This window comes from Mesocricetus auratus, unplaced genomic scaffold (genome assembly GCF_017639785.1).
Source record: "Mesocricetus auratus isolate SY011 unplaced genomic scaffold, BCM_Maur_2.0 Super-Scaffold_100007, whole genome shotgun sequence".
Taxonomy (NCBI): Eukaryota; Metazoa; Chordata; class Mammalia; order Rodentia; family Cricetidae; genus Mesocricetus; species Mesocricetus auratus.
The window spans coordinates 80,974,608-80,995,542 of NW_024429191.1; the positions used below are offsets into that span (position 1 = coordinate 80,974,608).

The 20,935-nt window shown below is 41.2% G+C and overlaps 1 protein-coding gene across 1 annotated transcript in view; it reads right to left on the reverse strand.

The window, feature by feature from the left end:
• Positions 1–677: 677 nt before the first annotated feature.
• LOC121141528 (leucine-rich repeat-containing protein 37A-like) overlaps positions 678–20,935 on the reverse strand; it is a 56,000-nt gene continuing 35,742 nt past the window's right edge. The window contains exons 8-14 of the mRNA XM_040749858.1: positions 20,234–20,352; positions 15,095–17,085; positions 14,227–14,331; positions 1,942–1,991; positions 1,121–1,154; positions 899–1,044; positions 678–816 (exon numbers count right to left, since the gene is read on the reverse strand). Coding sequence (XP_040605792.1) covers positions 714–816; positions 899–1,044; positions 1,121–1,154; positions 1,942–1,991; positions 14,227–14,331; positions 15,095–17,085; positions 20,234–20,352 — 2,548 coding nt within the window. The 3' untranslated portion in view covers positions 678–713. The remainder of the gene's footprint in view (positions 817–898; positions 1,045–1,120; positions 1,155–1,941; positions 1,992–14,226; positions 14,332–15,094; positions 17,086–20,233; positions 20,353–20,935) is intronic.

Sequence of the window (20,935 nt, forward strand, 5' to 3'; positions counted from 1 at the left end):
GTACAGGGCTCCTCTGGGTACCAAGGCTGCTGACCATCCAGGACTGGCACCATTCTTCATATCACTAGAAAGGCAGTGTTTCTGTGATCAGTAGGCACATCCTCAATTTTAAAATAAATGTGTGTGTTCGTGCGTGCGTGCACATGCACACGTGCACGCACGCACAGGATTATATGGCAAGCACTTTACCCACTAAGCCATCTCTCAGCCTCTATCTAGTATGTCTGGGGTGTGCGTGTGTGTGTGTGTGTGTGTGTGTGTGTGTGTGTGTATTTTTGTGTGTAAGACAGAGAAGAGAGAGACAGTCTAGGTTCATGCATGCCATGGCAACCATGAGAAAGTCAGAGGACAGTATTTGGGAGTTGGTTTTGACCTACCACCATTTGGGGCAGGGTCTCTCTTATCTGTTTTTTTGCTGTGCACTCCAGGCTGGCTGGCTCATGGGCTCCTAAGTTATTATCTGTCTTCACCCTCTAAGCTGCCACAGGGGTGCTTTGATTACAGATGCTTGCTACCCCATGTAGCATCCTTTTTACTGGGATTCTGGATCAGACTTGGGTCACAAGGCTTGCCTGGCAACTGCTTTCATGTAATGAGCCATCTTATTGGCCCACACTCTCAACTACTGTGCATCAGTTTTCCTTTATTGGAGTACAAAGGCCTTTGACACTCACGAATCTAAAAAAAATAATTTATTAATAAACGATAGCAGATCATTCTGTGCCTTCAGCGTCATCGGCTGCTTCACTCTCTTCTGCATCAGTGGTCGACGCTTTCAGAGCTGGCAGCACCACGACCACTTCTTCCTTGACCTCCCTGGAAGAAGAGCAATGCCAAGGCTTTCAAACTTAGAAACAAGCAAGTTGCCCTTAACTCCTCATTTGAGCCAGACGTTTACCCTGATATTTCCTTATTGAAGATCTCCTCCTCGCCAGAGGACTCCTTGTCCTGTAGATCCTGAGCCATGTTTTTCTTGCGTGTATCGTGAAGAGGCCTGTACATATCCCTAAGCCATAATGGCCACCTTAGCCAGAAAAACCCTTCCTAGGAAACAGAAAGGGAGACATTAGTTCTGCTAACCCCTGCCTACTCCAGCCGCAGCACTGAGTCTCAGGCTTACCTGACTCTCACTGTCCTTGTAGCATTTCTTACCCCTTGGAGGAAAACACATGCAGAAGACAGTTAGTGATTGTGTCTCTCTGGGGGACATCCTGGCTCTCCCCATAACAAAAATCACGCCAGCACTGGGACTTGAGAACAATTCCATGCATGTTTGGCTTCTGGGAACCTTTCCAAGTCTGTTCTAAGGGCCCCACAATGCCTCTGGGGAGATCTTTGTATGTGCCTTGTGCTAGAGAATAGCAAAGTGTCAGCATGGCAAAAACCCCACTTATTCCAGTGAACAAACTTATCCCTTTGAAGAAGCCACCCTGGGCAGGAGCATTTTGCTCTCCTTCAGAACAGCTCTCACATGCAGGCTTGCTGAGGTGAGGAGGGGCTGCTTCCTGCTTGCCTAGCTGCTTCCTCCTCCAAGTGCAATGCCCAAGTCCACAGCACAGCTCACAGACTCACGGATTTCACCCTGCAGACTGCCTCTGATGAGTGAGTTGTGAGACGTTTAAAGGGCTCAACTGGCTGGGCATGATGGATCATAGCTATGATTCCTGTACTTGGGAGGCTGAAACAAGAGTTTGGGGCCAGCCTCGGCTACATAGTGAGGTCCTGATGCTACCAACAGCAGAACAGGCACAGCCTAACCTTCTCTCCTTAACAAAATGGGCACACTTGGAGGCCCCCTTGCTAGGCCTGGGTACACCTGCCTCCTTGGGTTGCCAGGCAAGACATTAGGGGAAATAAAATCTTCCTGAGTTTCCCCAATGAGGCCCAAGCTCTCTGCTAGCTCTCAGGTTCTCCTTGAAGGTTTGCTAATCTTGTATTTACCCTGCGGACTTTTCTTCATCTCCCTCTCTCGCTGCTCTGTGAGAATAAACCTGTTTTGGGAGAAAACATGATCATGATTATCACAGTGGCTTCTGTCTCCTATCTATATGCAATCCTTTTACTTAGTTGACATCTACCTGCTTTTCGTCTCTTCTGTAACTCCTTAGGGTCTCCCAGGTAGCTGGCACCTAATACTGTGTATTGACTTTTTTACATAACATTCAACAAGTCCCAATAAAAGCTCTTAAAAGTCAAAGAAAGAAGTATCTTTGACTTTATCATAATATCAACCAGAAGAGCATTAGCAATGCCTCTTACCACAGCTACAAAGCATTTGTCTCTTGGTGAGGTCCTGAAATGTGATAAGGAAACTAGACAAGGTACTGAGGAGAAAGGAACACAACTATTATTGTTAGTATCGGAAACAATGAACCACAAAGTTCAAGACAATCAACTAACATTTGATTAGAATAAGAGGACTCAATACTAGTCACAACGTAAAAGAGAACAGGATACCAAGCCCAGTGGGTTTGTCGTGAATCTCCAATACAAACTAAGCAAGTTCCCACTTATGATCGCAATGGAGATGGACAATGTCTCAGAATAAATGTACATCAGAATGAGCAAATTCTCTGATTAAAACTCTGACTCTTCTGGAGAACATTAAGAGAAATGACAAGCCAGTCTAGCTTACAGAGTTTCAGTCTAAAAACAAAAACCAAACTAAAACAACAGCCAAAGCTTAGGGATATCTCTCAGTGGCAGAGTGCAAGGCCTGCGTTTAATGCCAAAGAGAAGAAGAGGAAGGAGGAGGTGGCAATAACTGACAGCAATAAGGCATGTTGTAAAGGTACCAATTGCCAAATAAAGTAGAGCTGTAAATGCCATGCCAACTTATTAAATGCCCTCCTCTATAATGAGATTGATGACTACCTTAAATACCATCCTAGAGACTTCACCCAGTAACTGATAGAAGCAGAAGCAGAGACCCACAGCTAAACACTGAGCTGAACTCCTGGAATCCAGTTGTAGAGAGGAGGGAGTGATGAGCAAAGGGGTTAAGACCATTCTGGGGGATCGGCCACCACCATTCCTGTTTTACCCCTCCACCCTCCAGTAGAGAGGTGAGTGCCAGGGGCTCTTCCATTCCACCTTTCCCTCTTTTGAGTCCCCTGACCTGCCACCAGACCCTTCCTGCCACCAAATTTCACAGAGGGACCTGGAGGTGGAACAAAGCAGCCAGCATCATCAACTGCCATTCTTGTCTTGCCTCTCCACCCTCCAGTATAGAGGAGAGGGAGAGATCCCACCTATATCCACTGGAAGAAGAGATCAGAAGATGACAGTGTAAGAACACATCCAACAACGGAAAGACTTATATGATACCACCAGAGTCCAGGAATTCTATGCCAGCAAGACCTGAACATCCCAATACAGAATAAGCAGAAGAGAATGACCTTAAGAAAACTTCATTAAAATGATAGAGGCCCTCAAAAAGGATATGAGAAAATCGCTTAAAGAAATGGAAGAAAAAATAAACCAAAAATGAAAGAAACCTACAAATCTCTTAAAGAAAGCATGGAAAGCCAAGAAAAAACAATCAAACAGATGAAGGAAACAATTCAAGCAGTTCAAGACCTGAAAACTGAAATAGAGACAATAAAAAAACACAAACTGAGGGAATGCTGGAAATAGAAAAGTTGGGTAAATGATCAGGAACTACAGTTGCAAGCATAACCAATAGAATACAAGAGATGGAAGAGAGAATCTCAGGTGCTGAAGATAAACTAGAGTAAATAGATTCATTGACCAAAGAAAAGCTTAAATCCAACAAATCCTTAGCACAAAATATCCAGGAAATATGGGACACTGTGAAAAGACCAAACCTAAGAATAACAGAAGGCAAAGAAGCCCAGCTCAAAGGCACAGAAAACATATTCAACAAAATCATAGAAGAAAAGTTTCCCTACCTCAAGAAAGACACGCCAATGAAAGTACAAAGTTTACCGAACACCAAATAGACTGGACCAAAAAAGTAAAATGTCCCCTCACCACATATTAATCAAAACACCAAGCATATAGAATAAAGAAAGAATATTAAGAGCAGCAAGGGAAAAAGGCCAAGTAACATATAAAGACAAACTTATTAGAATTACACCTGACTTCTCCATGAAAACTCTGAAAGCCAGAAGGTCCTAGACAGATGTTCTGCAAACACTAAGAGACCACAGATGCCAGTACAGACTGCTATACCCAGGAAAACTCTCAATCACTATATATGGAAAAAATAAGATATTCCATAATAAAACCAATTTACACAATACATATCCACAAATCCAGTCCCACAGAAAGTTCTGGAAAGAAAACTCCAACCCAAGGAAGTTAATACACTCACAAAAACATGGGCAATAGATAATCTCACTTTACCAAAAGCCAGAAATAGGGTAAAATCACACACACAATACCACCACCAAAAACAAATCTAAAACAAGCAAAAACCAACAATCAGTGGTCATTAATATCCCTAATATTAATGGCCTTAACTCACCTATAAAAAGACACAGGCTAACAGAATGGATATGAAGACAGAATCCATCCTTTTGCTGCATACAAGAAACATACCTCACCTTCAAAACAGACGTTACCTCAGATGGGAAAAGATTTTCCAATCAAATGACCCTAAGAAACAAGCTGGTGTAGCTATCCTAATATCTAACAAATTAGACTTCAAGCTAAAATTAATCAAAAGAGATGAAGAAGGTCATTTCAAAAAAACCTTCAAGATGAAGTCTCAATTCTGAACATCTATGCACCAAATACAAAGGTACCCACATTTGTAAAAGAAACATTACTAAAACTCAAATCACACATAAAACCACACACTTAGAGTGGGAGACTTCGTCACTCTCACCACTGAACAGGACTACCAGACAGAAACTTAACAAAGAAACAGAGGAACTAACAGAAGTTATGACTCAATTGGGTTTAACAGACATCTATAGAACATTCCACCCAAACACAAAAGAATATACCTTCTTCTCAGTGCCACATGGAACCTTCTCTAAAATCAAACACATACTCAGAAATAAAGCAAACCTCAACAGATATAAAAATACTGGAAAAGAGCCTCATTAGTGCAGTAGGTAGCGTGTCAGTCTCATAAAAAAATTGGAATGACCCCCTGTATCGTATCAGACACCATGGCTTAAAATTAGAATTCAACAACAACACAAATTGCAGAAACCCTACAAACTCATAGATATTGAACAATGCTCAACTGCATCACTCCTGGGTAAAGGAAGAAATAAAGAAAGAAATCAAAGACTTCCTCGAATTCAATGAAAATGAAGGCACAACATACCCAATCCTGTGGGGCACTCTGAAAGTAGTACTAAGAGGAAAGTTCATAGCACTAAGTGCCCACATGAAGAAACTGGAGAATGGCCGCACTAGAGAATTAACAGAACACCTGAAAGCTCTAGAACAAAAAGAAACAAACTCACCCAGGAGGAGTAGATGCCAGGAAATAATCAAATTGAGAGCTGAAATTAACAAAGTAGAAACAAAGAAAAAATACAAATCAATGAAACAAAGAGTTGCTTCTTTGAGAAAATCAACAAGATAAACAAACCTTTATCCAACCTAACCAAAAGGCAGAGAGAGAACATGCAAATTAGCAAAATCAAAAATGAAAGGGGGGACACAATAGACACTGGGGAAATCCAGAGAATCATCAGGTCATACTTTGAAAATCTGTACTCCACAAAATTGGAAAATTTAAAGGAAATGGACAATTTTCTGGATAGATATCATTCACCAAAATTAAATCAAGAACAGATAAGCAATTTAAATAGACTTATAACCTCTAATGAAATAGAAGCAGTCATCAAAATCTCCCAAAAAAAGAAGCCCAGGTTTCAGTGAAGAATTTTAACAGAAATTCAAAGAAGAGCTAATACCAATACTCCTCAAAGTGTTCCACACAATAGAAGCAGAAGGATCACTGCCAAACTCTTAATGAGGCTACATTTACCTTGGTACCCAAACCACACAGACACAACTAAGATAGAGAACTACAGACCAATCTTCCTCATGAACATCGATAAAAATTACTCAATAAATACTGGCAAATCAAATCCAAGAACACATCAGAAAAATCATACACCATGATCAAGTAGGCTTCATCCCAGGAATGCAGGGATGGTTTAACATACAAAAATCTATCAATTTAATTTACCACATAAACTGAAAAAGAAAAACCACATGATCATCTCACTAGATGCTGAAAAAGCCTTCGACAAAATTCAACACCCCTTCATGATAAAGGTCTTGGAAAGATCAGGGATAACAAGAACATACTAAACATAATAAAGGCAATATACAGCAAACTGACAGTCAACATCAAACTACATGGAGAGAAACTCAATGCAATTCCTCTAAAATCAGGAACAAGACAAGTTTGCCCACTTTATCCTTATCTCTTAAATATTGTACTTAAAGTTCCTGTTAGAGCAATAAGGCAACAAAAGGAGATCAAGGAGTAACAAATTGGAAAGGAAGAAGTAAAACTTTCACTATTTGCAGATGATATGATAATTTAAATAATTGACCCGAAGAATCCTACCAGGAATTCCTACAGCTGATAAATGATAAACACCTTCGGCAAAGAGACAGGACACAAGATTAACTAAAAAAAATCAGTAGCCCTACTATATATAGACAATAAAGGGGCTGAGAAAGAAATCTGAGAAACATCACCCTTTATAATAGCCACAAACAACATAAAATGTCTTGGGGTAACTCTAACCAAACAGGTGAAAGACCTGTATGACAAGAACTTTGAGTCATTAAAGAAAGAAATTAAAGAAGATACCAGAAAATGGAAAGATTTCCTATGGTCTTGGATAAGCAGGATCAACATAGTAAGAATGACAATCTTTTTTGTTTGTTTGTTTGTTTTGTTTTTCAAGACAGGGTTCCTCTGTATTGTTTTGGAGGCTGTCCTGGAACTTGCTCTGTAGACCAGGCTGGCCTCGAACTCATAGAGATTTGCCTGCCTCTGCCTCCCGAGTGCTGGGATTAAAGGCGTTCACCACTGATGCCTGGCTAAAAATGGCAATCTTACCAAAAGCAATTTACAGATTCAATGCAATCCCTATCAAAATCCCAGCACAATTCTTCACAGACCTTGAAAAGATAATACTCAATTTTATATGAAAAAACAAAAGACCCAGGATAGCCAAAACAACCTTGAATAATAAAGGAACTTCAGGAGGCATAACCATCCCTGACTTCAGGCTCTACTATAGAGCAATAGTAATGAAAACAGCTTGATGTTAGCACAAAAACAGACAGGTAGACCAATAGAATCAAATTGAAGACCCTGATATTAACCCACACACACCTACAAAGAACATCTGATCTTTGACAAAGAAGCTAAAACTATACAATGGAAAAAAGAAAGCATCCTCAACAAATGGTGCTGGCATAACTGGATGCTGACATGTAGAAGATTGCAGATAGATCCACATCTATCGCCATGCACAAAACTTAAGTCCAAATGGATCAAAGACCTCAACATAAATCCAGCCACACTGAACCTCTTAGAAGAGAAAATGGGAGGTACCCTTGAATTAATTGGCACAGGAGACTACTTCCTGAACATAACACAAGTAGCACAGACACTGAGATTAACAATTAATAAATGGAACCTCCTGAAACTGAGAAGTTTCTGTAAGGCAAAGGACACAGTCAACAAGAAGAAACGGCAGCCCACAGAATGGAAAAAGATCCTCACCAACTCCACACCAGATAGAGGCCTGATTTCCAAAATATATAAAAAACTCAAGAAGCTAGTCACCAAAATACCAAAGGATCCAATTACAAAGTGTGGTGCAGAACTAAATAGAGAATTCTCAATAGAGGAGTCTAAGATGGCTAAAAGACACGTAAGAAAGTGTTCGACATCTTTAGCCATCAGGGAAACGCAAATCAAAATAACTCTGAGATACCATCTTACACCTGTCAGAATGGCTAAAATAAAAAACACTGGAGAGAATGTGGAGAAATGGGAATGCTTCTCCATTGCTGGTGGGAGTGCAAACTTGTACAGCCACTTTGGAAATAAGTATGGCAGTTTCTCCCGAAAATGGGAACCAGTCTATCTCAAGATCCAGCAATTCCACTCTTAGGCATATTCCCAAAGAATTCACATTCATACAACAAGGACATCTGTTCAACTATGTTCATAGCAGCATTATTTGTAATAGCTAGAACCTGGAAGCAACCTAGATGCCCCTCAACTGAAGAATGGATACAGAAAATATGGTACATTTACACAATAGAGTACTACTCAGCGAGGGGAAAAAAAACAATGGAATCTTGAAATTTGCTGGCAAATGGATGGAACTAGAAGAAACCATCCTAAGTGAGATAACCCAGTCACAGAAAGACAAACATGGTATGTACTCATTCATATATGGAGATTAGACAAAGAGAAAAGGAATACCAGCCTACAATCCACACCTCCAGAGAAGCTAGGAAACAAGGAGGACGTACATGGTCCCCTAGTGAAGCATAAGGGACAAGAGCCCCTGAACAAATTGGGAGCATGGGGAGTGGGGGGAGGGAGGTAGGAGAAAGAGGAGGGGAGAAGAGGAGGAAGGAGGAGAATGTGAGGGATCAGGAAGATTGAGTGGGAGAGGAATAGAGAAGAGTAAGAAGAGACACATCAATAGAGGGAGCCACTATAGGTTTAAAGAGAAATCTGGCACTAGGGCATTATACAGAGATCCACAAGGATGACCCCAACTAGGAACCTAAGCAATAGTGGAGAGGTTACCTTAAATGTCCTTCCCCTATAATGGGAATGATGACTACCTTAAATGTCATCCTAGAGCCTTCATCCAGTAGCTGATAGAAACAGAAGCAGAGATCCATAGCTAAGCACTGAGCAAAACTCCTGGAATCCAGTTTCAGAGAGGGAGGACTGACGAACAAAGGTGTCAAGACCATGCTGGGAAAACCCACAGAAACAGCTGACCTGAGCAAATGGGAACTTACGGACCCCAGTCTGACAGCTGGAGAACCAACATAGGACCAAATCAGGCCCCCTGAACGAGGGTGTCAGCTAGGAGCACTGGGCATTCTATGGGGCCTCTGACAGTGGAACCAGGATGTATCCCTAGTGCATGAACAGACTTCAGGTGCCCATTTCCCATGGAGCGATACTCTCTTAGCCTAGATACACAGGGGAGGGCCTAGGCCCTGCCCGAAGTGACTTGACAGATTTTGACAATTCCTCATGGAAGGCCTCACCCTCCTTGGGGAGTGGATGGGGGCGGGTAGGTGAGGGAATGGGAGGGAGAAGGAACTGGAATAGATATGCAAAATAAGATTGTTTCTAATTTAAATAAAAAATATAAGACCATCCTGGAGAAACCTACAGAAAAGCTGACCTGAGAAAATGGGAGTACACAGACCCCAGTCTGACAGCTGGGGAACCAGCATTGGACTGAACTAGGTCCCTTGAATGTGGGTATCAGCTGGAAGGCCAGTATTTATGCCTAGTTCACGAATGGACTTTAGGAGTCCATTACCTATGGATGGATACTCTCTCAGCCTGGATACATGGGGGAGTTTTTAGGCCCTACCTCAAATGATATGACAGACTTTGATGATCCCCCAGGGGAGGCCTCACCCTCCTTGGGAGTGAATGAAAAGTGGGATGGGGGTTGGTGGGGGTATGGGAGGATGGGAGAGGGAACTGGGATTGGTATGTAAAATAAGATTTTAAAAATTTAAATAAAAAAGAGAAAAATATATAAAAAGAGAAAAAAATTATAAATAAGAGACTGGAGAGATGGCTCAGAAGTTAAGAGCACTGACTGCCCTTCCAGAGGACCTGTAGAATATTCCTATACATTGTGTGAATATATATGGATGTAATTAGTTTAATAATGAAGCTGACTGGCCAATAGCTGAACAGAATAAAGTTAGGTAGGAGAGCCAAACTGAGAATGTGGGGAAGGAGATGGGCAGAGTTAGAGGAGTCACCAGCAGAAACAGAGAGAAGCAAGATGGGCATGCCATACTGAGAAGAGGTACCAAGCCACATGGCAAAAAAAAATAGGTAAGGAATATGGGTTAATTTAAATGTAAGAGTTACTAGTAACACGCCTAAGCTATTGGCCAAGCATTTGTAATTAATAGTAAATCTCCATGTTGGTTATTTGGGAACTGGTGGGTGGAAAAGAAACATCTGCCAACAAATGGTGCCCAATGAGGGGCATGACATCCATATAAAACGTAAGAGAGCTTGGGAAAGGGTTCTAGACACACAAGAGCATCCAGCTATGGTACAGGGCTGATCTCCTGGCTGCTGCCTGCGAACTTGAGCAGCCAGTGTACCATGAGCTAAGCTGTGTGGTGGGTCCCTGCAGTCTCTCACACCAGCCACAGTAAAGAAAAGCATCTCCTGACAGCTGCCTACAGAAGGGAGCAGCTACCAAAACAGAGGCAGAGGTCCTAGCCACTCTGCTTAGCAGTCTAAAGGCTCAGAAAATTCTGACTGCAAACATAAAGAAATATCTTAGTAAAACTACAAAACATATAATGTATATTTTACCTGCTAAATGTAAAACAAAAATAGTCTATACTTGCATTAGTGCAAAAATGCACATTACCTTTAAAGGTTTATATATTTTCAGAACAAAGAGCGAAAACACCAGTAAATGCAGATGGCCCAGATTATCCACTATCCCCGAGCGCTTCTGTTACAATTTCCTTTGTGTTCTGCATCCAGAACAGCTTTAAGGTTTCTGGCAGAGATAGATGATCCTGCCTCACAGACTGCTACAGCCAAGATTTAACAATTATCCTGACTTTTTCAAGGTTCCCTCAAAGACGTCAACACCCCCAAACAACAGGAATTAGTCTAGAGAATAATGCCTACATTCCTAAAAAATGGGTTATGGATGTTTATTATCATTTGGGGGAACATTGTTACAAAATGTTATTGGTCATATTAAAAAGAAGCAAAACAAAGGAGTTAAATTCAAAGATTTCTTTCTAAAGGAAAAAAAGGGGGATAGGATATAGGAATGGTAGGCTAAAAAGGTAGATCTTTATCTACTTTTAAGCCAAAAAAGCAACTATCAGTCTTAAATATTTTACATTGGTATGGATTTTTGTATGTTGATACAAATTTGAGGTTATTTTTGTTATACTGTATATATGTTTCTACTCTTAAGATATTTTTGTATATTGGTACAAATTTAAGGTTATTTTTGTTAGAACATAGTGCCCTTACGTTTTTCTACTCTTGTTTAATGTATATACCTATGCAGCTCATTTAACAATGTAATATAAATTTCTAGTCCTTAAAAGTTATTATTACAAACTATTTAGGATAATAAAGAAATGTAGGCTAGTAGTTAGTCACCTATTATAATCAAACTTGCAGTCATATTAGGTATGTTTTCAAGATCACACAGAGATATATTTCAGATAGATGATCTTTAAACACTTCAAAGACTTACAGAATATGGCATTTAAAATGTTTTAATAATAACTTAGGTTTTTCTTGACATGAGACAAATCTGCTCCTGGCAGCACTGATCTACTTCAAAAAGGATGATGGGCATTGAATAAATTCCATATGGATTTTGCTTTCTTTGTGGTAAAAACTAGCCATTTGGGCAAGAAACTGTCCTTGTCTTGACTACTGACAGCAGGACACAAAGAAAAGTGACTGTCGAACTTTATTAACACAGGGTAGGACAGTCCTTCAAATTTTCCTGCTTCTCAGAAATATCTTTCAGATACACTAGGCATGTGGGCCAAAGATGGACACCCCAGTGTTACAGAAGAACTTAGGGTGGCTTGTCCAGGAAGTCAGATGTCCCTGTCATTAGGTAACATTTCACTCTTCTGGGGTCTTTGATGGAGTTGAAGACGAGACAGGTGTAGTTAGTTTTTCTTAGTTATGTTAAAAGATAAACTAGGTACAAAACTTTAGAGCCACAAATATAAAGTAGATAATGGAATATTTTCTCTAATTTTGCCAAATATGAATGAACAAGATACTGTAATTCTTACTTGATAACTGTTTTTGTTTTATATAACTTTACTCTGTTAAAATTAAAACCTTCCTTTTTAATTGGACAAAATGGGGGAAATGTGGAATATTTCTGTACACTGTGTGAATATATGTTACTATGATTGGTTTAATAAAGAGGCTGACTGGCCAATAGCTGGACAGAATAAGTTTAGGCAGGAGAGCCAAACTGGGAATGTGGGGAAGGAGATGGGCAGAGTTAGAGGAGTCACCAGCAGAAACAGAGAGAAGCAAGATGGGCATGCCATACTGAGAAGAGGTACCAAGCCACGTAGCAAAGGCTAGATAAGAAATACAGGTTATTTTAAATGTAAGAGTTTGCTAGTAACAAGCCTGAGCTATTGGCCAAGAATTAATAATTAATATTAAGTTTCTGAGTTGGTTATTTGGGAACTGGAGGGTGGGAAAGAAACATCCACTGACAATGACTAGGTTCAATTGTGGCTCACGACTGTAACTCCAGTTTCAGAGGATCTAATACTCTCTTTTTCCTTCTACAGGTACCAGGTACAAACACAGTACACAGACATACACAAGGCAGGAAAATCACAAGTTGAAATCCAGCTTCAGGTACATAGTGAATTCCAGGTCATTCTGTCTCAAGCCCCTCCTGGGATGGAGGGAACATGTACACATGACAACATAGTGCTAGGAAGTAGTAGCAGAAAGTGCTTGGACTCCCTGAGGTGACAAAGCCTCTATAGAAGAACATAACGCACACAGGAGGCACAGGCTGGTTATGATGAGTGGCTTTGGCTAGAGACACTTTCTTTTCCCACTGGATTGTGTTTCCATGAAATAGATTAATGCTTCGGGTGGTTTCCAATGGTTTCCTTGTTCTCCCACACTCCCAATACTTCCTGTTTGTCTCTAAGGAGGTGAAACTGACCAGTGGTGTGAAGGGTCAGTGAAGGCTTCAGGAACAGGGGACCCGGAGCTCTACTCTTGGAGTGGCCACCTAAGTTGCTCTTTCATCCTAGGAGAGTCTTGAGAAAATCTTCCCGGAAGGGTCAGTGATTAGATCAGACAAGGAATGGAGAACTCTGGCCTGTGCTCAGCAGGCACAAGTGCTAACATTCCTAAGGATGCCAAAGGCTTCTGCCCATGGAGCTGGGGCTAGACAGATCTTTTCCTCCACACATTTATTTGTAAAACTACTTCTATTTTCTCTATCATCATTTCTTTAAGGTAAAGGGTAGTAAGCTTTCATTACTTGGCCACAAGATAGTTAGGTAGTTGTTCTATTATCATTTATTAATTTTCCACCACTGACTAAACTATTAAAGGGTGACATCTCAAAGGTTTTAGTGTCTAGGAATGTAGCTCACACTCAGCATGCACAGTCCATAGCTAAGTCCTCAGACCCCAGTCCCTGCATTCAAATGACTGGAGCATTGGTTTGTCCATTGCTTTTATGTTTGTCACTATTTAATCTGTATTTTTTAGATAGAATTTCTTATATTCCTGGCCCAAATTCCCTAAATTGCTAAGAATGACTGTGAACTCTGGATCTCCCTGATTTTGTTTCCCAAGAGCTCAGGCTATGGGAGTGTGCCAAACATCTTTCTCTGCTGTTATTTTAAGTACTGGATTGTATCATTCTCTATAGTGGAACTAATGGAAGGCTTCACTTCTCTTCTTTGAACACCACTGCTATCTACTACAGGCAAAACACTGGGCATGCTTGCTGTTCTTACAGAGTCCATCATTTAAACTGGCAGAAGAAATAATGAAAATATGAATAAAGGCAAGCATAGGATGAATTGTACACACAACTAAAGAGCAATATAGGACTTCACAGATAATTCCTGGGAGGTTGCATCCACAGCAGGTGTGCAGGTCTTGTCTATGCAGTGGCCAGAGGACATCCTCCCAGGGGGTTCATGAACTGACCCCATGTTGATCTCTGTCCTCTAGGCTCAAAATTCACCATCCTCATTGACAGAGAACTTTCCACTGCTCCCACAGAGTCTCACACCAACACCACCCATCTTACACCAAATCAATGCTACACAGTGACCTGACATTGATGAGTCCTGCTTCACGGACAGAATACCTGTGAACACACAGGGACATATTACTAGTAGACAGAGAGGGTAAGTGGCTCAGGTTTTCAGTTCACAGGTTCTAAATCTATTACACAGACATAAGTGTGTTGTTGTCCTTACCTCAATGAGACAGAAAATGATAATCAAAACTGTCACTACTACAGTTACAGATATTGCCAAGATGACTTTGTTGTTGTAGCCGTATCCTGGAACTTCTTTTGTGAGCTAAAAGTACAAAATAAATGAATAAATAGACATTGCTGTTGTCAAATAATAAAGTAAAAAGAATGAAAGAAGGTGAAGAAAAGTTGTTCAAAATTCATTCTTGATCTGTTCATGGTAACTTATGTATCTAACTTAGCAATTGGGAAGTTAAGATAGGAGGACTGTCATTAGTTTGACACCAACTTTGGCTACATAGTGAGCAGACCATTTTGAACTATACAGTGAGATTTTGACTCAAAGAACCAAGATCTGGGGATGAACCTCTGTGTTTGAACCCTTTGCTTAGCTTGTAATAGGTGCTGGCTTTGACCTACATTGAAGAAAACGATATGAATAAAAACCCTAAACACATTATTCCAAGTGAGTAGTTTTCAATGTGTTGCATGCTTTATTATTGTACATTGTATTATATCCTGTGTTTTAGGTCTGCTTTATTTAGAAATACAGTGGAAGGTAGGTGTGGGAAACATATAAACATATAAACATATGGGAAGTACTGGGAAGCAGAGGCAGGTGGATCTCTGGGAGTTCCAGGACAGCCTTGCTTGCTTGGGAATTCCAGGAATCCAAGGCTACACAGGGAGACTCTGTCTCAAAAACTAAATAACAAAGCACAACAAAAATACACACAAACACAGTGGGAATCGCTGTCTTGGCTGGGCTAGAGTTACATAGCCAATACAAGATCTAGAGTGGGAGCCCCTGGTCTTTCTGCTTAAATGACTGAGAAGGCTAGGTCCCCACATTCCAGCACTGTCCTCACCTGACTTGGTTCCAGACCCTTCTGTTCACCTTGGGCTTCTGTGCTCTCATTGATGTAATTCTCAGTTTTCCACTGGTCTGTATCCCAGTCTGTCCTGGACAACTTGAATTCTTGTTGCTCACTGAGAAGCTTCATCAGGAGGCCTGTTCTGGAGATGAGCTTGGCACAGGACAGTTGCACGCGGGTGTCAGAGCAGTCCATCTTCAAAGTCCTTATAACGTGAGAAATAAGCCTTCTCACGTTGTTGTTGGGGATGAGGGGCCGCAGCTGCTGGTTTAGCTGAGATTCAAAGTGTTCACCCGGTGACATCAGCAATGGATAAGCAAATTCCTTGTAATGGTGATGTGAGTCGAAATGGTCCTGTGAGTCTAAATGGTCATGTGAGTCTAAATGGTTCTGTGAGTCTAAATGGTCATGTGAGTCTAAATGGTTCTGTGAGTCTAAATGGTCCTGTGAGTCTAAATGGTCATGTGAGTCTAAATGCTCCTGTGAGTCTAAATGCTCCTGTGAGTCTAAATGCTCCTGTGAGTCTAAATGCTCCTGTGAGTCTAAATGCTCCTGTGAGTCTAAATGGTTCTGTGGGTCGAAACGGTCATGTGAGTCAGAGTCCAACATGAAGTCTAAATGTGGCTCTTTGGTTTGCTGAACAGTTGGAATTAAATCAGATGGAGGCACATTAGACTCTAAAGCAGGAATCTCAGGGGGTGTATTTTCTGATGCAGTGTCTTCAGGTATAACGATGGTTGGTCTGAAGATGGTTTCGTCACTATTATCTATTGCATCCTGGTTTTCTTCAAGAAGTTTTTCTGTAGGAGGTTCTGAAGCAGCATATGATTCTGAAAAAGGCTTTTCTGCATAAGTCATGTCTCCTGCAGATGAAAAGACTCCTCGTGCAGGGGAATTTACCAGGCTCCTTACTGCAGAGGATGCTGGCCTCTTTGCAATCAACTGGAAATGAGATTTTTTCTTCCTAAGGTTTCCATGTCTCTTTTCAGACTGTAAACTAGGGTTATTAGACCCCGTCATTCTTTTCACATTGGCATTTGCACTTTCTAAAACAAAAATGGTGTAAGACAAGTCTTTTCGTCTATCTATGAACTCAGGTAGCGAATTTGTAGTGGGAGCTTTGTCCACCAGGGACGGTTCTGGGGAAGAAGACACTGCCTCCCCGGGTTCTGTTGGAAGCACTGGCTCTGAGTGGAAGGAATTTCCCACTAACTTCCTGGGCTTCTGCACCAGACTGAACTGCTGCAGCTCTGTGGTGGGTGGGCCCCTGAGCTGCCCATCTTTGGCGATGTTCTCCACAGGTGTCCGGACACTCTGCTTACTCCACAGGCTCTTGTCACTCACTTCCTTGAAGTGCCTTTTCTGTATGCTTCCTGTCCCCTTGAGCACTGTGTCCATCCTGTGGAGGAGTCCTTTCTCTGCCTTCTCAATCTCTGCAAGACTGTCTTCCTCTGCACGGGCAGGTTCCCATCTCTTTTCAAATATTCGCCATTTAAATTTGGGACTCAAGCGGCTAGACTGATGCATAAGCATGGCAGTTTTCTCTTTCTTCCTAACCTCATCAATTTCTGCATCTAACAAATTCTCTAGAAAATAAAGCTTATTCAGTTTATTTTTGTAAGCCAACTTATTTGCCTTTGGTACAGGGTTAAGAGCAAGGCTCCCTGAATCATTTTTGTAGGGTTCCAGTGAATTATCTGCATTTTGTACATTAGAAAACAGCAGTTTAATGAATGGTAACAATGTTGATACTACGTCTTCCAGATTTCCCTCTGAGAAATATGGCAGTATGTAATTTAGGGCACTAATAACATCACTTTCATCGTTAAAGTCGAGTTGTTCATTCATGAAGCCTGAAGAGCTAAGATCATCTTTTTCTGAATAGCCCCTTTCCGGTTCAATAGTGAGCTCGGTGCTGGTATTCTCCTTCCGTGCCTGCAACACCTTCATGAATGGTCCTTCTGGGTTCCCTATAGATGCTTCAACTGTCAAAGAAAAGAGATTGCTTTGGGTCAGAGAATACTAGCAGCTCTTCCCCAATCCACAGTCATTCAAATAAATTAGAGGCCAGCAAATACTAGATGGAGTGCCTATTAGTGGAGACAAAGTTAACCCCAAATTTAAATCCATGGAATAGAAATGACAGCTAGAGAGGACAGTGCCAGCTAAGTGGCTGCTTGGAACAATCTACAGCATGCACACACGGTGTTTATGGAGAGATGCTCATGTTCAGTCCTCAGTACAAGCTCAAGGCTGAAATACAGGGTCTCACTAAGTTTCCCCTATGGCCTTGGAATGGGTTCCTGATGGGGCATGTCCTTCTGTATATATGTTTCTCTTAGTGCTTGATGCATAAAACACTGGCCAACAGCCAGAATAGCCAGGTAAGAAGATCGGTGGGGCTACGAGGGGAAGGAGGAAGGCAGAGAAAAGCCGGGAGAGTAGAGATGCTATGCTGCTGAAGGAGTAACATGTGGGGCATTACCGGGTAAGCCACAGCCTTGTGGCAATACATACATTAATAGAAATGAGCTAGCCAGTAAGAAGTCCTAGCCATCCACCAACAGTTTAATAATAAACTGTCTTTATGTGCTTATTTGGGGCTGAAGCAGCTGTGAGACCTGGCAGGACAGAAAACCTCCATCTTCAGATTCTGTTTGTCTCAGCCTTCTGAATAGGCGGCATTACCACCCATGTGCCACCATACTCAACTTAGAAACACTTTAAAAATCATATGATACCAGACATAATGGCATTCAGCTTTTTTTCTTTTGGTTTTTTTGAGACAGGGTCTCTCTGTATTGTTTTGGAGGCAGCATTCACCTTTGATGCTGGCAAAATAAATTCCAGTGACAGGCAGATCTGTATGAGTTCAAGGCCATCCTGAAATACTCAGCAAGTCCTAGGCCAGCCAAGCCTGCATAATGAGACCCTGTCTCAAAAACATTTAATTAAACTCATACAAGTGATCTGTGGATAGAAGAACTTGAGGCTGAGCACAAATACAGAGCTGGCCAATTTAGGCATGCTCCATTAGGAGAGCCAGGTGGCACTCACTGCTTCTATAACCAGAAGCTCTTGGATTCTAAATAAAAGGGCATCACAGTGTTAAAAACACTGCAAAAGAGAATCAAACAAAACCATCTACACTTGCCCTATAGGTCAGGAGTGCCTGAGACCATACACATAAAGCCAACTTTGGATGGCAGTGCCACATACAAGTGACCACTAAACTGAAGTACCAAGCATAGTAGATATAGTTCACAGAGGGTGAACATTTTTGTTGCCCCTCCTGTTTCACTCCATCTCTTACTCTTTTGTGTATGCAACAGAATATATATATATATATTTGTTTTTTCAAGACAGTATTAATAAACTAAATATTATTAACTATAGCTCTTACTTGATACTGTTTTGTTATATATAACTTTACTATGTTAAAGTTAAATTCCTTTTTATTTAGACAGAAAAGATGAGATGATGGGGGATGTTCTTCTGTATATATGTTTCTCTTATTGGTTGATGAATAAAACACTGTTTGGCCAATAGTCAGTAGAGGCAGGAAGATAGGCAGGCCTAGGAGACAATTCTGGGAAAGATAGGCAGAGGGAGACCATGAAGAGTCGTCATGTAGAGACTGGGAGGATAGGATGCACCAGGTGTTCTCTGGTAAGACAAGGCCATGTAGAAATGCATAGATTAGTAGTTATGGGTTAATAATTAAGACAGAGCTAGTCAATAAGAAGCCCTAGCCATCAGCCAATAGTTTAATAATTAATATAGCGTCTCTGTGTGTTCATTTGGGGCTGAAGTGGTGGGACCTGGCGGGACAAGAAAATCCAGCAACAAGACAGGGTTTTACTATGTGGCCCTGGCTGTCCTGGAACTCACTTTGTAGACCAGGTTGGACTTGAATACACAGAGATTCCCTCTGCCTCTGCCTCCCCAATGCTGGGATTAAAGGCATGCACCACTGCAGCCACCGTCACCATCACCACTTGGCTATTATGTATATACCTTTAAAAGATTAATTTTTTTGTGTATGAGTGTTTTGCCTGTATTTATGTATGTGTACCTCATGTGTTTCTAGCCTGCAGAGGTCATAAACGAGCATTGGATCCCCTGTAACTGGAGTTATGAATGATTGTGAGCTACCGTGTGGCTGCTGGGAACTGAACCTTGGTCCCTTGCAAGAGCAGCAAGTATTTTAAACCACTAAATTATCTAGCTTCCTGTGTGTGTGTGTGTGTGTGTGTATACATATATGTACATACACACATATATTGTGTCTGTATGTGCATGATGCAAGTGGGTACATGTGTGATTGTTTGAGTCTGGAGGTAAGAGGGCAATTCTGTGAAGTTTGTTCTTTTCTTCCACCTTTATGGGAGTTACAGGAATTGATTTAGAACACCAGATGTGTGTGGTAAGCATCTTGACCCTCAAAGCTATCTCTTTGGCCCACAGAACATTCACATATATAATAATGCAATAATATCTGAGAGCCCAGTTTTCACAAGAAATTCAGAATTTAGGGAGTTTTGTTATACATGAATAATAAACAATTATTAGTTTAAATTTTAGGAACATCACAGAAGTGGATGTGGTGGTAGAAGAGGACCAGGAAGTCGCTGTGAGATTTTTGTCATTTAGAAATGACAGGTAAGTTACACCCATGATGACCTCAAAAATATGGTTGTCTACAGAAAACTGGAACAAGGACAGCACTAGTAGACAACTAAAGGGACAATATCACGAGGTCACTCCTAGACAAAGAACTAAAGAGGGAGAGTTAGTCTGTCCCAGGATGAGCCTCCTAAATGGTTATCCAATAAAAGTGGTCACCATTAATCATACACACACTAGCAACACCAAGAAGACTCTGCAAGACTTATTATATATTTATGCATTTATATATCTGTATATGTAGCAATAATAATCAAAAAGAGTCAATTTGAGAGGGAGTAAGGGGCAATATTGGAGAGATTGGAAGGAGGAAAAGGAAAGCAGGAAGGGAAGTGATGTAATTATTTTTAATTAAAATAAAAATAATTTAAAAAGAAAAAAATTATCTTTACCAGTTAAAAGTTATATGTCAAAATTAAGACATTTATCACTAGGCAAGAGACTCACGACAATGTGTGATGTTTGTCAGACATCCAGTATGACAATGCAGTTTGATTGTCTTGCAGACAACCTCAATATCACTTTTATATTTGCAGAGGCAGCAGGCCATGTGTCTAGGTAAGACCCTATAAATGGAAAAACAGAGAACTGGTTTACTGGGAAAGTCTTTTTTTTTTTTTTTTTTTTTTTTTGGTTTTTCAAGACAGGGTTTCTCTGTGGCTTTAGATGCTGTCCTGGAACTCACTTTGTAGACCAGGCTGGCCTCGAACTCACAGAGATCCGCCTGCCTCTGCCTCCCGAGTGCTGGGATTAAAGGCGTGCGCCACCACCGCCCGGCTACTGGGAAAGTCTTACTGAGGTGCAGAAGAGGCAGGTCAAGGCCACCATAGGGTTGTAAAAGAAGGAGTTCTTGAGGCATGCGACACGGGCAGTTAGGTGTGGTCTCAATAGTAAATTACTGCTCTCTGATATTGAAAGTAATCATGAAGGAGGACAGAGGTGCTCAAAGGGTGTGGCCAGGGTGAGTTTGTGCCTAAAACAAAGGTGACAGGAGAAGAAATAGGACATGGACTGCAGAAACCTCTCTCCTCAGCTCAAGTCTGCCTCTGGGTTGGCCATGTACAAGAAGAGGCCTGAGCAAGCCTTCACACTAGGGATACTTTATTCCTGTTATGAATGGGAAATACTAGAAATCCTCTCAAACCTTTA